The sequence below is a fragment of the Martes martes genome, assembly GCF_963455335.1.
Source record: "Martes martes genome assembly, chromosome: 7".
NCBI lineage: Eukaryota > Metazoa > Chordata > Mammalia > Carnivora > Mustelidae > Martes > Martes martes.
The window spans coordinates 135,882,552-135,899,449 of NC_137894.1; the positions used below are offsets into that span (position 1 = coordinate 135,882,552).

At 54.9% G+C, this 16,898-nt stretch overlaps 1 protein-coding gene across 2 annotated transcripts in view; it reads right to left on the bottom strand.

The window, feature by feature from the left end:
- SYNE3 (spectrin repeat containing nuclear envelope family member 3) overlaps positions 1-16,898 on the bottom strand; it is an 88,487-nt gene that overhangs the window by 14,877 nt on the left and 56,712 nt on the right. For both annotated transcript variants that reach the window (XM_080808047.1, XM_080808048.1), the window contains exons 7-15: positions 15,362-15,498; positions 14,052-14,226; positions 7,774-7,956; positions 7,105-7,248; positions 5,971-6,105; positions 2,867-3,028; positions 2,568-2,740; positions 2,025-2,154; positions 769-927 (exon numbers count right to left, since the gene is read on the bottom strand). In XM_080808047.1, the coding sequence (XP_080664173.1) occupies positions 769-927; positions 2,025-2,154; positions 2,568-2,740; positions 2,867-3,028; positions 5,971-6,105; positions 7,105-7,248; positions 7,774-7,956; positions 14,052-14,226; positions 15,362-15,498 (1,398 nt within the window). The remainder of the gene's footprint in view (positions 1-768; positions 928-2,024; positions 2,155-2,567; positions 2,741-2,866; positions 3,029-5,970; positions 6,106-7,104; positions 7,249-7,773; positions 7,957-14,051; positions 14,227-15,361; positions 15,499-16,898) is intronic.

Consider the following 16,898-nt stretch of genomic DNA (forward strand, 5'->3'; position numbering starts at 1 on the left):
GAAAGAAGATTGGTGGTAGAAGGATCGCAAAAATGGCTGCCATGCTCCCAACAGCCCCCTCCACCCTCCATATCCAAGCCCTTTGCGATATGACCTTGAGTCTTTCCCATCAGGAGGTGGAGACTCTTTTTCCTCCACCTGAATCTGGCTTGGCCTTGTGATTTTCTTTGTCTAACAGAATACAGGGGAAGTCATGTACCAGTTCCTACTCTAGGCCTCAGAAGGGCGCCCCCACTTACCCTCTCAGGCAATGGCTCTGCTACTAGAAGCCTGGGCTGCCCACAGGAGGAGAGCAGATGCGTGGTTCATCTCCAGCAGCCTGCCAACCCCCAGTAGAGCAGCCCAGCTGACCGATAACTGACAGCAAATCAGGGAGCCCTGCTAGACCGGAAGCATTGCCCAGATGGCCATAGCCTAGACTGCCAACCTTCAGAATCACGAGTGAATGAAACGGGCTGTCTGAAGCCACAAACCATCGGAATGGTTTGTTACACAGCAACAGCTAAGTGATATCAGAGTTGAGATTAGTAGTGATATTTTCCAAGTTCCCTAGGCTGAAGGAATGAATGGTTCTTCTAGAGTTCTTCTGAAATACGCGAACCCAAAAAGTTTAAGAACTGTTACTTATACACAAGTAAAAATGGCTCACAAGCCAAGTGTGTCCTCTTTTCTTTTCTTTTCTTTTCCTTTTTTTAAAGAACTCCCTGGTGGCAAGCACATCCATGGGGGGAAACCCAGTGGACAGAGGGTCTTTCTGTGGGAACTAACCTGCAGCTTTGTCTCCCTGGTCCTCAGATCCTTGGCGGTGGCTGTTCTCATGGCAATGATTCTAACCAGCTTGGCATTTTCCTCCTCCAGCCACTGCTCGAAGTCCCTCCGGAGCCGGGAGAAACCTTCATGGCTGCCTTCGTCCTGGAGCGGATTTGCCTGCAGAGCACACAGCGCCGTCAAGGCATCAGAGGTGAAACAGCCCATCGGCCCCGAACCCTGGGGGTTTCCGCTGAGGCAGAAGGTGGGGATGGGGTTGCATAAAGGGAAGGAGAGAGGCCTGGGTGGGAGGAGGCATGTCCCTCCATTCAATGTGGCCATGTTAGGAGTTTAATTCTGATTCAGGTCCGGGGGTCCCGCGGGGTTGGGGTGGCCCAGGGGTCTGCCTCCGCTGGTGCTCAGGGTGCCCTTGGCCCCCCAGGGCTGTGCCATGGGATCTCGTGGATGGGTGCCTGCAGGGCATGTGGGATCACGGCACTTTCAGCCCCGAGCTCCTGGAGCTATGACAGTGAGTCATCGTGGCCACCTACTGGTGTCCTAGCGGCAGCCGCCACCATTCCTTACCAGGACGGCTGGAACAGTGGTCACCTGTGCACCACATCTGGCCCTCTCTGGGCTCTGCGCCCAGAGGGAATGTCTAAAATGCAAGGCCATGGTCAGCGAGGCCGGGGGTGTGGCCCTCTGAGGGACCCAGGTCCCAGCTCTGCCGGGTCCACCTTTCTGCGTGGACCACCTTCCCCCGCCGACCAGTCACAGCGACCCCCGGCAGGTCATTTGGGAAGGGACAGTACAAGACTACAGGGGAGAATGAGAGCTGGCAGTGGTTTCTGAAGAACCAAGAAGGAACGTCTTTTTAATGCGTCTCCTTGGCCATCAAGAGAAGGGACAGATGATGCAAGGTGGTTAGGTTAGATCTCTCGAACAAAATACAGCTTAGGGCACAAAGAGGGGCTCACCCTGCACGACTGCAGTTTGCAATCCGGGGCCAGCAGGAAGCCCTCAGCCCTGCGGGGCCGGCTGGCTATCTCGTGTCTGAGGGGTGAGGACCTGTCCCCACAAGGGATGCCTCTGACCTTCCCTGGGGCCTGGGTCTGGGGTCTCTGGGTCCCTCGGTACTGTGGCACTAGGAGCAGGGGCAGGGGGACCCAGGATGGGACCCAGCCAAGTCCTGAGCTAAGCACGTGGCTGAAGACCATCCCCCATCCCTGACGCCGGCCCCGGCCACCCCCCGGGGGAGCCCCGCGAGGCAAACACACCTGATGGCGACGCCTGGAAATAGGATCCACGGGATCGATGAGAAACCCGGCCTTTGGGATGTTGTTGGTGAAAATCATTTTCTTCCCCGAGTCCACTTCCATCCTCTGCAGCTGCCGGTTTCTGATGAGGCTGAGGAGACAAACGGGCCAGTCACCGCGGTGATGCGATGGGGACTCGCCAGGTCACGGAAGTAACAGGACCGGGGCACCGCGTGGTAGGAGCCCATCCTCTGGGTCGCCGATCCTTCGGGTTTGCCGGAACGCTCCCCTGGCACATGCATTTCCAGTTTCCTACTGGAGACCCACGTGACCCTGTCATTAAAGTGCAGGTACCCACGGACGTGGGGGAGGCCCCAGGCAGCGCAGGCTGGAGGCTCAGCCCCAGGCTGGGACGCTGCCCTTGGGACAGACCAGAGCTGCACCTGGCATTATGCTCGGCGCCCAGCGGAACCCCGGCCTCCTGTTCTAAGGGCACCCCAGAGCTCTCCCCTGCATGGAAAGGGGGTGTTGCCTGAGACCAGGCTCCGAGCTGGGGAACCTCACCTCAGCAGGCTTTCCTCCAGCCGCCTCAGGGCCTGCCACGCCGCCGCCAGCTCCTCCAGCTCCTCCTGGACCACAGCAGCCCCTTCCGGAGACGACTTCTTCATCACCAGCTGGCCGTGCGCTTCGACCAGGGGCAGCTGGGCCTCCTTCTCCGGGAGCTCAGCCAGCAGCCTCTACAGGACACGTGGCCCTGCACAGTGAGGTCGGGGCAGGGGTCTCTGGTCCCCACGCGTGGGATCTTTGGCCTCCCAAGCCTGCTTTTTGGGAGGCAAGGGAGGGAACCGGCTAAGCCGTCTTACCTCGACTTCGACCTCTCGGGACGGGGCGTCCCAGGGGCCCGCGTCCTCCTGGTGTGACCGTAGCTTCTGAGAGACCGTGGCGACCCACTGTCGCAGCTCCAACAGCTCGTGGCAGAAGGTGCAGTGCTCCCGCACGCCCTGCTGGCACCTGTCCGTGAGGTCCTACGGCACAGCCCCGGGGGGCCCAGTGTGGTCTGAGCACCAGAGGGGGCTGGGACCCTGGGTGCCCCCACATCCTACAGGCCCCCCAGTAAGACGGCCCCCAGGGCTCCCCACCCAGCAGGAACACAGGAGGCAAATCCTCCCTTCTGCCCAGTATAGGGAATTTACCCTGGGCAGACCAGCTGTGGTTTAAAGTATCTCTAGTCCGGCGTGACTTTTACAGACAGCACCATGTCTGCATGAGGGTGCGGGCAATAGGGGCTCCCCTGCACCACCCGTGTGCACAACCCTCACACACCGCTTGGGAGAACCACAGGTCAGTGTCTACAACAACTGAACACAGACATCCCTGTGCCCCAACCATCTCACCCCGGGTGTACATGTAACAGACACAAGCATCTTCACCGAAAGGCACGCCCACGTGTGGTGCTGCTTGTGAGAGCCCCGACCTGGAAGCTAGCCAGGTGCCCCGCGACAGAAGCACGGGTGCGTATGCGGAGGTATCTTCAGACAGGGGGATATTTTAGAATGAAAAGTTTAAGCAAGAACCTAACACAACATTGTGAATGAATTTACAGCCAACCTGTGGACAGCTGGGAGCTGGACACAAAAGATAACATTCTGTCGGAGTCAATTAAAATAACATCTAAAATCGGGCAAACCCAATCCGTGGTGTTCCAAGTTGAAAGTTGGGGTAACCCTCAGGTGCCAGGAGTGGTGGGCAGTGACTATGGGGGGCCATGAGGGGCTCTGGGGGCCGGGGGAAGCCACTATTATTCTGTCATGATCTGGGTGCTGGCAACGTGGACAGTTTTTAAAAATTCATCCAACTGCACACTTAGTATTCTGATAGTTTTTGAAAATGGTTTTGCTTTTTCTTGCCCCTCTTCTGGGTCAGCCCCTCTCAGCTCTCTGAGGCTGGGCCTTGTTCTCCATCTTCAGGAAAGGAGGGCGCCTCTCTGTCTTCCTGGTCACCCAACCTGGGCCCCTCTGAACCCTCTTGCCAGCCCACCACAGCACAGTCAGACCCCCGGGTCTCTCTGTGAGCCCTGGCTAAGGCCACTACCGGCCCTGCCCTCCTGCATTCCAGATGCCGGCTGACACCACTGGATGCCAGGCCCTCTAGAGCTGGGGACACAGAGACGCTGCATCCCATCTTCCTGCAACAAACCCGCGACCAGAGCCCAAACAGTCACCTAAGACTCCACTTCTCCGCAGTGTCACCACACCCGCCCCTCCCGTCCCCTGTGCACCTTCAGACCCAATGCCTTCAGTGGCCTCGGGTCGCTTAGTGGGGTAGGTGCCCCCCCCCCACCAAGGGGAAACAGGAGGGTTACGTGGGCTGTGGGGGAAGGACTTATTTGCACTTAAAAGATTTAAAAAGCCCTGAGTACCCCAGTAATAAAAAAGGGGGGCACTTCTTTGAAGAAGTATGTAGACAACAAATGAAGAAGCATGAGACGATTGGAGAATCCGCGTTCCCCCACTGCTAATTGGGCTCAGCTAATGCTGCTTCTAATTATTATCACGATCAAGCAGACTCATCACATGATACAAGTATTAGCGCTCAGGCTTGCTACTTCTCTGGGCTCTGTGGGCTCCCAAGGAGCAAGGACGGTGATATTTATTTCTCCACGCCCCCGCCTCCACCTTGAGACCACTAGCTGCTAATTTATTAAGTGGAGTTAAGTCAGTCACGTAGATCAGTGGGCATCTACAGGTGGGTCCGTGTTTCCTGGAAGCTCACGGGGTGGGGGCGGGGCTTGGTTGCTGTGACAGTGATGGGGCAGGGGTGACACCTGCAGATACAGTGAGAGCGACAGGTGTGGCCACCCCGCTGCCCCACGGCCTGCGAGGTTTCCTCGTGCCCTCCTTGAGCCCGCAGTGCTGAGAAACGTGCCGATCATGACCCCAGCTCGGACACTTTCCCCAGCTGACGGACAAACACAGAGGTTTCTGGTCCTAATAAACAGGCTGATTTTTCCAGGAATGCCTCTACTCCGTCAACGGATGGAAGACTGCTTTGGTGTGACTGAAACGTCACCAAATGTTGTTCACATTTTCAGAGAATCTCATAAGTAGAGGCCTTGGGGGCGGTCACCCACACGGGGCGCGCCTTCCTGGGACCACCTTCCGAACTTACATGCCAAAAGCATTTTGTTCTAACTACTGCCTTTTCTCTTTCGTATCACAGGAAACGCATTACATGCCGTTCTTACATTGCGTGGGTTACTTAGACTCTATATGAATTTCGGGATGACACAGGATGTTGGGAATATTTGATGTTAAAATAGGCCGGTCCCCTAGCGAGGAGAAGCTGCCTTAGACTGTTTTCTTGAGGAATGGCTGCCTGAGGGCCGGCCCCACAATCCCCTGGGCACCTGTGACCTAGGCAGACCCGGGCCTCTATCTGAATCAGTCACTGAAACTGGTCCTCAGGCCGGTTTTGAAGAAGCCCGCACCCCGCCCCATTCCCAGGGCTCCAGGGGCCGGCAGAAGCGTGCAGACCCGACAGAGCCCAGGGCGGCCGCTAGAGGGCGCTGCAGAGGAAGCCCCGGGCGGCTGCAGCACAACTTTCAACTTGCCCTTAACACAGCCAACACCCACTGCACCCCGGGGCTGCTGTGGGGATCAGAGCAGCCCGTTCTGTTCCTCGGCCTCCTGGCACACCTGGAATTATATCTGAACTTGCTATTTTGCTGACTCATGGTCCATCCACCCACTAGAATACAATCTCCAGGGAGCAGGGGCTCTGGCTGGCTGGCTGGTGCGGCCTTCCTCCTTGGGGCCCAGAACGCTGCCTGGCATACAGGAGGTGCTCAATAACCATCTGCTGGGTGAATGAGGAAGAGAAGGTAGGAACGGAAAAAGAAACACGGAAAGGTTGGAAGGAAAGGCAGAGGAAGATCCCCAGAGTGTAGGATCCCGGACGCCTGGTTTACCTCCAGAGATCTCTGCAGGGCCTGGTAGCTGGTGGAAAGCTGGTCCATTTTGTGCTGGTGGCTGGGGTTCCCCTGGATGAGAGGCCTCAGGGCCTCCATCTGTGCCCCCAGGTCCAGCGCCTCTTCCTGAAGCCCCTGCAGGAAAAGCAGCAAGTGTGGCTGTTCCGTTTGCCTCTTGTCCTGGGAGCTGATCAGGGTTGGGGGGAGAGATTCTGAGTGGAGGCGCTCGGGAGGGTCCCGGCATGATGGGGCTCCCCACCCCTGAGGCTGCACCATATGGCCATCTGACAGGTCCCCCTCTCAGAGCTGGTAAGATCTTTAAAAGGAGACAAAAATAGTCCGGGACAGGGCGCCTGGGTGGCTCAGTCTGTTAAGCATCTGCCTTCAGCTCAGTGAAGATCCCAGGGTCCTGAGATCGAGCCCCGCGTTGTGATCTCTGCTCAGCCCAGAGTCTGCTGCTCCCTCTCCCTCTGCCTGCCACTCCCCCTTCTTGTGCTCTTTCTGTCAAAATCTTAAAAAGAAATTCTGGGACACCAGCCTGGAAGGCTTCTCTGGGGAGCAAACTCCCATGTGAATTCTTACTTGACGACCACTTCTCCTGGAGAAGAATCACAGCCCAACCTGAGTTTCAAAGCCCCCAAATGCACCATTTTTAATGTCTTCCTAGGAACCCTCTCAACAGAAGTATGAGCTCTGCCGGAGTTTTAAAAGGATCATTGTATCACGTGCATTTAAAATCTTATCAGCTCCTTATCAAGCCGATAATTATCGACAGGCAGCCTGTGCGCAGCCTGCAGGTGTTTTAAAACATTTATTTTCACTTTCAAAATCCAATTATTTAACCGAAGGCCTCTGAACTCATTAGGAACCCTTAGCAAAGCAATTTAAGGAAAACTGAATACCCACAATAGACTTTGGAATCACAGAGTAAACACCACTTTGCTGGGCTCGGGAATCAGCCATCTGCAGGTACTAAAGGTCTCTCGGAGGCCGGAAGCCACCAGATACATCAGCAGAAAATTCAGAGGAAAGGTCCGAGCTCAGGTTCGAGGCTCCGTGGCGGCTGGAGGGGAGCTGCTGCTGGGCGCAGTGGGGCCCCTGAGCAGGGCCACTCGGGCCCCACCGAGCCCTTACCTGCAACCTCGAGAGCTGGGCCTGTTTCCGAGGAAGGTCTTGCTGAAGCCCATTCTCGGTTTGGACCCTGTCTTGGAGGTCCGAGAGCTGCTTCTGGAGGGGCTTAAAAGCAGCCCCAAAATCTTTGTGCTGGGCCAGCAAGCTCTGCAGAGACACATAATAGGCAGCACAGAAATTAAATTTCCTCACACGCACCTTGTACAACCTGCCCCTCACACCCCCACGGCTCTTTCTCCAGCCTTCCCCTGGCGGCCTCACACCCACTCAGGCATCACCCCCTCCAGGAAGCCTTCCTGGAGCCCTTGCGGGGGTTGCACGCCCTCCCTGGAATCACTGTGGGGGTCCCTCACAGGATGGCTGTTCCGCTCTCGAGTACAGAAATCTCCTTTGACACTCCTGCCCCCCCCAACCCCGGGGAAGCCAGTTCTGTGTGACAGCAGTGTAGACAGGGGTTTGGGGGGCGGAGGAGGGGATGGCAGGTGCCCAGGACACCAGTTAGAAGGCTCGCTCGTTCATCACATCCGGTGTACAGATGAGGAGCTGAGGCCATGGGGACAAAGGGAGAGGGCAGGCCACTGGCAGCCGGTGGTGCCGCTGGGGCGGGAAGGCAGGCCGCCCCCCTCCCTCCCCAGATGGGCTGGTGCCCGGTGGGCGGCCCGGGACACCCACCTGCAGCTTGCTTTTCCTCTGCAGAAGGCTGTTGTGCAGCAGGTCCCTGTCCCGCACAGAGCTCGCCACCTGCTCCAGGAGGGCCGCGGCTCTGTCCGGGCCGAAGATGCTCCTCAGCAAGTCTTTCTTCAGCTGCAGCCCCGTCAGCTGCTCCTTCAAGCGGGAGCTCTCGGCCAGCGCCGCCTACGGCAGACAAGGCGTCCGGTAACCCCAGGGGCCGCCAGGGCAGGCCCGCACTGGGAGGCTCTCCCGCTGCCCCCACCCCCCCTGCCCCACAGGACGTGCGCCTTTTGTGCCGGGAGCGGAGGGGATGTCAGAACACGTTGGGGAGACCCTGCATTTCAGGGTCACCGCAATCCGCTCTCACCCGCCCCACTTCCATCGAATCACCAAAACCTGGGCAAGAACTCTACCTCCTCTCCAGCCATCCCCACTGCCACAGTCCAGTGATCCTTTCCTCAATGACCGTCCCCCACCCCACCATCACCGACAGCAATGGGCCCATCCCCCGGGCGCTCTTTAGGACATTCTGAAGGTCTAGGGGCCTCGGGGAGCATGGTCGGTGGGAATTCAGGAAGGCCCCCCCCAGAGGAGGTGACCGCTGTGTGGAATTGTGATGTGTGGGAGCTTGCCAGGTGAGGGAGGGCCTAAAGGAGACTCATGTGATGAGTAGCCAGCTCCCATGTGCCGGAGGCGGCACAGCCCAGGCCCCACCTCCTCCAGGAAGCCTACCCTGACCACATCCCCCCAGCCTATGCTCCCTCTTCCTGCCCCAAAGCCCCGGGCCAAGCCTCAGGTTCCTGCTGATTAATTTGCTGTTTGGGGTAAGCTCTCTTGGGACTCGGAGGGCCCCCAGGGGGTCTTGTCATTAGCTGGCAGAGTCCTTCCATTTTATACCTGTGACATTACTGAGATACCGAGCTAGTCACGGAGCTGGGAAGGAAGAACGAAGATCCCCCCGGCCAGGTAGGTAACTCTAATCCAAGGCAGAAAGTGATCACTTCCCCGAAAGTTTCAACAGAGCCCTCTGGGTGTTCAAGGCAGAGCTAAACACTCCTAGTTGGGGAAATCCAAGAAGGCTCCCAGAGGAGGCAGTTTTTCTAATAGCCCTGGGAGGGCAGAGAGGGTCCCTGGAGGAAGGGCAGCATAAACACGGCCGACACAGCTGAACTGGTGTAACCTTCCCACGAGGGCCTGTGGTTGGTGATCGGCCATAGGGAAGACAAGCCTCTTTAGGGAGAGGGTGACCTACACTCCCTTTTCAGCACACCTGGACACCATACCACAGGGGTTACAAATTCAGGCTGGGGAGTCACCATTGTGAGTGTGAATTCTGTACTAACTGGGAGGCCTTGGGTAGCTCCGAGACTCAGTTTCCTCATCTGTAAAAGTAGGCATAGTCACACCCAACTCACGGGGCTGGATGAGGCTGACATAAGGGGAGACCCAGCCAGCATTTAACACGGTGCACAGCCCACAGCAGGCACACACTAGCACACGGCCCTTCTCAGCTGGGGTCAGTACACCAGCTCTTCCGGGATGAGCTGCGTCCCCTGCCGAAAGATAGGAAGTCATGGTAGCCACCATCCCCAACTACCTCCGAATGTTGCTTTATTTGGAGATAGGGTCTTTACTGAGGTAACCAAGTTGAAATGAGGTCATTAGGGGGACCCTCATTCAAGGTGACCTGTGCATTACTAAAAGGGGAAATCTGGACCCAGACACATATGCGCAGACGCAAGAGAAGGAGAGAAGCTGTCCACATGACCCTAGAGGCTGAGATTGGAAGGATGGGTCTACAGGCCAGCGGACACCAACAACTGCCAGCAAACACCAGGTGCTAGAAGAAGCAGGGAAGGCTTTTCCCCTAGAGGCTTCAGAGACAGCATGACCCCCTGGACAGCCTGATCGTGGCCTTGCTGTCTCCAGAACCATGAGAAAATGAGGTTCTGCTGCTCTAATACACCAAGTCTGGAGACTTGTTACAATTACCCCCGGAAACAAGTATTTCAGCCATGTCCAATGTTGGGGCCTGGTGTCTCGGTTTCAGAGGAACTTTGCAGTTCCATAGGCTACTCTGAGGCTCAGTGTAGGAGCTGAGCCAAGAAATATAGGGCTGGCAGCCTGTTCCTGGCCCGTGAAACCCACGCTTCCTGGGAAAGGCTGGTGAGCGTAATCTAAGACATGATCGCAGCTAGCAAACAGCATTTAAACACGGACAAACCACAGTCCTGCCCGATTTTCCAATACACTGCTCTATGAAACTCCTGGCCTGGGGTTCTGAGTCACATTCTAGAAAGACAGTACCTCCCCCTCCGGCCTGGCATAGGTCCTGGTTAGCTTTCTGCCCAGTGAGATGGACAGGATGGAAACACAACTGGGATCCAGTGGGAAAAGCACCTGTCGCTGAATCAAAGCCAGCCCTGACACTGTTGCTGTGTGACCTTGAGTAAGAGCCTTCCCCTCTCTGGGACACAGTTTCCTTAACAGTCAAAGGATAATGATTTAATTGTCCTGCTTGCTTCACAAACATCTTCCCAGGACCCAATGTAATGGCAGGAATAAGAACATAAGAGGCTAGAATCCACCATTCTAGCCTCAGCTCTGCCTCTCGAGTGACCTTGAAATTGAATGTCTCTGCTTGATCTTGAACAAACACCCTAACTTCTCTCTGGCTCTGGTCTCTCAACAGCAACATGAGGAGGAAAATGATGGAAATGGAGACCAAAATCTGTACATGGATATTCAACATATACAAATGATGAGAAGGAAAACTGGAAGCAACCTAAATATTGTAAGAAAGGAAAAGCATATTATGCAGCCATTTAAAGTGATGACTTTTTGGAAACATTTTATCTTTTTTCCTTAAAATTTGTTCAGTTGAAGTATAATAGACCTATAACATATTTCAGATGCACAATATAGTGATTCGGTATTTGTGTACACTGTGAAAATGATCACCACACGAAATCTAGCACCATCCGTCACCATAGAAAGTTATGATTATTTTTTCCTTACGACAATGAGAGCTTTTTTTAAAAAAAGCTTTTATTTACTTATTTATTTATTTGGCAGATAGAGATCACAGTAGGCAGAGAGGCAGGCAGAGAGAGGAAGAGAAGCGGGTTCCCTACCGAGCAGAGAGCCCGAAGCGGGGACTCGATCCCAGGACTCTGGGATCATGACCTGAGCAGAAGGCAGAGGCTTTAATCCGCTGAGCCACCCAGGCGCCCCAACAATGAGAGCTTTTAAGATTTACTCTTTTGGCAACTTTCACTATGCAGTATAATACTGATTGCAGTCACCATGCTGGACCTAACAGCCCATGACTTATTTATTCCATAACTGCAAGTTTGTACCCCATGACCCCGTTCACCCATTTTGCCTACTCCAGACACCCCGCCCCATTGGCCACCACCATTCTGTTCTCTATATCTACAAGTTTTGTTTTTTTTTTTTTTTTGAGATTCCACATAGAGATGGGATCTCTCTTGGCTTGACTTGTTTCATTTAATGTAATGTCCCCAAGAGCCATCCATGTTACTTTCAGTGGCAAGATTTCATTCTTTTTTATGGCTGAGTAGCATTCCATTATGTATGCTCAGACCTATCTATCACATCTGCTTTCATCCATTCACTCATCAGGGGACCCTTCGGTTGTTTTCAGGCCTTGGCTATTGTAAATAATGATGTCATGAACATGGAGATGCAGATATCTTTTCAAAGTAGTATTTTTGTTTTCTTTAGATAAATACCTGGAAGTGGAATTGCTGAATCATAGGGTAGTTCTATTTTTAATTTTTTGAGGAACTTTCATACTGTTTTCCACCATGGCTGCACCGATTTGTACCCCACTGACAGTGCTCAAGGGTTCCCTTTCGTCAACATCCTCATTGATGCTTGTTATCTCTTGTCATCGGATGCTAGCCATTCTGACAGGTGCTATCTCACTGTGGTTGTGAGATGCATTGCCCAGATAACGAGCAAAGTTGAGTACCTTTTCATATGCCTGTTGGCCATCTGGTTGTTTTCTTTGGAAAAATGCCATTCAGACCCTCTGCCCAGTTTCTGCTGAAAAATTTGCCTACAGTTCATGAAGTTTCCTTTATCCGTAACACATTCTTTTTCTCTTGCTGCTTTTAAGATTCTTTCTTTAAAGTTTTGACACTCTAATTATCGTGGGTCTCCCTGAACCATTCTATTTATTTATTTATTTATTTATTTTTAAAGATTTTATTCATTTATTTGACAGACAGAGAGAGACCACAAGTAGGCAGAGAGGAAGGCAGAGAGAGGGGGGAAGCAGGCTCCCTGCTGAGCAGAGAGCCCGATGTGGGACTTGATCCCAGGGCCCTGAGATCATGACCTGAGCCGAAGGCAGAGGCTTAACCCACTGAGCCACCCAGGTGCCCCTCCCTGAACCATTTTAAATGATGCCCCCAAAAAGCTCAGATGGGCCAACTACAAATATCAGAATACACAACTATATAACGTGATCCCAAATACACAAAAATTGTCATGAATTATTTAAGGCTTCTGTCTAATGGCGACCATATTGCACAGAAATGGCTAGACGGATTTTCACCAGATATAAAGTGTATTATTTGGGATTGTCCGACCTAAAATTGATTTTTCCAACACATGTAAGATCCTCAGGCCTCCTCCAAGTGAATTTTATGTGTGTTGAAGGGCCGCTAGAAATACCAGGTTGGATAGAAAATGTGATGTTGTGTCCCTGCATGTGTTAAGAGTGGTTCTAGGGTGCATGGGATTGTGGACGCTTTCTGCTTCCTTCTTCACAAGTCTTCACATCTCCAAGCAGGCATGACTTTCATAACCAGAATGAAAATGAATATAAAGTGAGGCTTATAGCTGATGTTCTTTTGTGTCTCCTCCCACTCAGTGTGTCTTAGAATCTCCGGACCTAGTATTTTATGGACTAAAATGGTTGAAAGTATTTCATGGACTTCAGAGCTCCACTGGTTACCATCGGGCAGCATTGATGGGCTAATCAGAGCTGTCATGTTGACGGGCGTTTGTGGTAGACGCTGGGGTCTGCTCGCCCAACACTCATCCCTCCTTCTTGCTCGCCCAACAACCAGCGTTGTGTCCGGATGGCGAAGTGCCCGGTTACGGGTGCCGAAATAAGTTTCTAGGGTCAAGATGGGTCTGCCTCCACCCTGGATGCCAAGGCAACAAAGTGAAACTTCCAGATAAGTTCTGATTCCCCATAAACGCTCAGCTTGACCAGAAACACAGTGTATCTAGCCTGCGATCCCCAAACGTCAAGCCAACTCTCGGCCTTCTCGACCCAAACAAGGCCAACCATCGGCCAGTCAGAGGTTTCCCATCTGTCTTTTCCTTGTTCTTCATTCTTTATCCTATTAAACCTTCCCGCTCTCTGCCCCATTTTGCAGTTCTCCAAAAGGAGGCTGTCCGCTTCATGAAGTGTTAAACAAAATTGGTTTGTCTCCTCTAAATTGTCTTCTTTAATCACATTTGACACCAAACAGTCTGTTTGGTATAAACCAGTCCTGGCAAACCCATCGTTCTCAACCAGTGATTGGCCCAGGGAAAGTCATGTGACCTGGCAACTGAGCTGTAAGTAATCCCCTGGGACTTCTGGAAGGAAGGTTTGCCTCCCTGTTCAAAATGGTGAATAGAGAAAGCCTTTTTGCCCCCATGCTGTTCCTTCCCGAACAAGATGTTGTTTCATGGGAAGACGCAAGCTTGCTGTGGTGTCAGCCATCTTGGGGCCGTGAAGGGAGATGCAGCTTCGAGCTAGAAAGAGCCTGGGTCCCAGAAGATACTGTTGATCTGTCCAGCCAGTCCTGAACCACCTGAAAGTCTCTGGGTTTTAAGCTACCGTTGGTCAGAATTTCTGTCACTTGTCACATGCCTCCTAACTGATACCCACGCAGTAAAGGCAATGGCCTCACGTGCCCTCCCTCAAAATTGCTCATGCTTCCCCCAGAGGACTGTCTGCAGGAGGATCCTGGACGGAAGGGGTGTAGGAGGGTCGGTACAAAGTCCTGTGGTCACACCAGCTACCAGACTTTGCCTTCTACCCAAGAATTGAGGAGGACCTTTGTCGCTGATGACACTTCCTGTGCCTACTTAGAACTTGCCAGGCAGGGGTGCAATGAACTTTGCCCAGATTCCTGGAGCACCCAGGAACACGCCTTTCACTGGAAGTAGGGCTGTGGTGTCGCGCCTGGCGGGTGTGGCCTCCCTCCTCCCCCCTGCCCTGGTCAGCCCTCCTGGCAGGACCTGCTTACCTCGATCTGGGGCAGGAAGGTGTGAATGGAGGGCAGGTCTGGCAGGCTGGCCGTGACGTCCAGGAGCCTCTGCGCCAGGGCCCTCCACAGCTGCAGATCCTGTAGGGGCCGCTGGAAACGCTGCCACAGCTCCAGCCCCGTGGCATTGTGAAGTTTGGCGCTCCGCCCCTTCAGGCTGCAAGGGCCACAGAGGGGAGACAGGGAAAGAGGAGAGAGTGGGGTCAGTCCAGAACTGAGGCCTCTCCCGGGACTCCCAGGGAGCCCAGCGCACGCTGTCCCCGCAGCCTGCTGGGCGTGGCAATGGGGCCTCGGGCGTCTATCCGTCCGGATTAACATGCACTGGTAGGAAGCCAGTTCTCAGACAGACCTGCAGCCCAGCCTCACGACCCGAGAACCTCAAGCCTTGAAGAGGACTCACGGAGCCCCTGGCCTGGTCCAGCCCACCCCCAGGCACCTTGTGGAAGCTAAAGCAAAATCCCTTCCCGAGTGAGAGACCATCATCCTGAGCCCTAATAATTTCTAGAAATAATCTCTCAACTACGACGTCCAGTCACAGAGAGCCAGCACATAAAACCTCAGCAGGAGAAGCTGGAGGGGAGTCCCTCGGCTAGCCGTGCAGAGGAAGTTCACGGCCCTGCCACGGCCTTAGCTTCCCGCAGGGGATCCGGGCCCCTGCTCCGAGGTATAGATGCACAGCAAGTGGGGGGCCCCCGAGTTCATTCAGAAGGAACCTGTGTGTCAGGTGGAGGGAGGAGAGGTGCTGTGGATACGTGGACAGTGTGCTGTGTTCACAAGCCCTCTGAGGCTCAGGCAGCGAAAAGAGCTACAGGCTGCAAACTGGCACTGTGCTCGGCTCCAGCGCGGGGCGCGCTCTGATCTGCTGGTCTTTGCTGAGCCAGGACACTGGAGCCCCAGCTCTGCCTGAGCCCGTGGGCCAAGGGGGAGGTAGAGGCTGGTCTGAAGACAGGCTCGGATGCTGACTCAGCACCGTCCGCAGGCAGGGGGATGGTGTTTGTCTACCGAAAAGCCCTCCCTTTGGGCCATTACTTGGGGGACCCCTCCCCAGGGCGAAGCTACACAGAGACCGGATGGAAATCGGTGAATGAGCCACGCCTCCTGGAACAAAGCCAAGTCCAGTCCTTCTGGGAGCAAAATCCCAGGGATTGAGGGGCACCAGAATTATGTTAGTTACCAGACTTTCAGAGAAAGCAAGCACGTTTCCCGGCGATGGCCTTCGATGCAGTCAGAAGCCCTCCTTGCGCGTGGGGTTCAAGGCACACCCTGAGTCCCACCTCCCTCGGTGCGGATACCTCTGGAACTCCTGAAGGGCAGCGACCACGCTGTCGGAGAGCGGCTGCGGCTCACAGGAGAGGGCGATGAGCTCCTTCAGCTGGGTCTGCAGCCGGGCCACCCGGGGCTCTTCGGCCGCGAGGGCCATCCGCGTCGCCTGCGGCACACAGACCAAAACAGAGGGACGCGGGAGAGTCAGCGATGGGGGACAAGCGTGGCAGGTGGGAGAAGCCCGTCACTCAGGACAGGGACTGGGGTCTCCAGAAGCTCAGCCTTTGCTCTCCTGCTCTGGGCCCTGACCTTGGCATTTGCTCGCACCAAGCCAGTTTTTGTCTCTATCATCACTGACCTCAGTGTTGTCGTGAGGACCGCCCCCCCAATAACACCAATAACGAATATCTTGGGAACACTGCACCCGCCGAGTGCTCTGGGTGTCCCACTCACTGAAGCTGGGCAAAGGCCCTAGGAAATTCTCTGGGTCCCCACTGAACAGCCAAGGGAAGCTCTGGCTAAGAGTTTTCTGCTGGTCGTGGGGCCAGTAAGCCGTGGACCTGACGTGGGAGCTGGGCCCCTCCGGCTCTGAGACTCTGCAGCATTAGAAGAAAACAGTCTGAAGTGCTTTGTGAATCTGGTTCGTGTTACTGGCAGACTGAAAGGCTATAAAGCACTCCCGAACCTCTCCACTCCCGGGCCTGCGTTCTGACAGCAGACACAGCCCTTTCCTGCTGTCCTGGCAAGTGTGGAGTTCGACCTTGACCTTGCTGGGCCCATGCTCAGTAGGAGGAGAGATGGGGTAGCGGAAAGTGCTGGGCTTTGGCGTGGCACAGGCTGTCCGGGAAACCCCCTCGGCCCCTTCCTAGCTGGGCAACCTCGGGCTGTTCCCTCACTGCTAAAATGGGGCCACCCCCTTGACCAGGCACTGGGTACAGAGCAGGAGCCTAGCCGTGCCGCTCCCCAGCTGCCCCACATGCAACCCTGAGCCTTGGTCCAGATCATCCACTCACAGGGACCAGCGGCAGCTCCAGGCAGCCTCAGTCTTGGGTGAACCACAAGCGAACTGGGACCCGCGGGGAGCGCAAGGGAGCGGGCTCAGCTAGAGAGATGGGAGGCAGCAGCCAGGGGCAGGAGGGAAGGCTGTGCAGGCAGCGGGCTGCGGAATCTGCCTGGGCAGCCTTATTCATGCTCCAAATTATTCTTATCTGTATTCAGTTATGAAGCAAATGTAATGAAATCTGTGCGTGTGTTCATAGAAGAGGAAGACACAACTGGTATGTGCGAACTTGCAGTTTCCGAGCCATTCATGAGGAAGCCCGGCTCATCGGCTCCTTGGAAGGCTGGCCGGCCTGCGGACAAGAGAGCCTTGGCCAACGCCGGGCGGGGGTCTGCAGTGAGGAGCAGAACCGTGGGCGGGGGGCGCCTCGGTGGCCCAGTGGGTTAAAGCCTCTGCCTTCGGCTCAGGTCATGATCCCAGAGTCCTGGGATCGAGCCCCGCATCGGGCTCTCTGCTCAGCAAAGACCCTGCTTCCCTTCCTCTCTCTCTGCCTGCCTCTCTGCCTA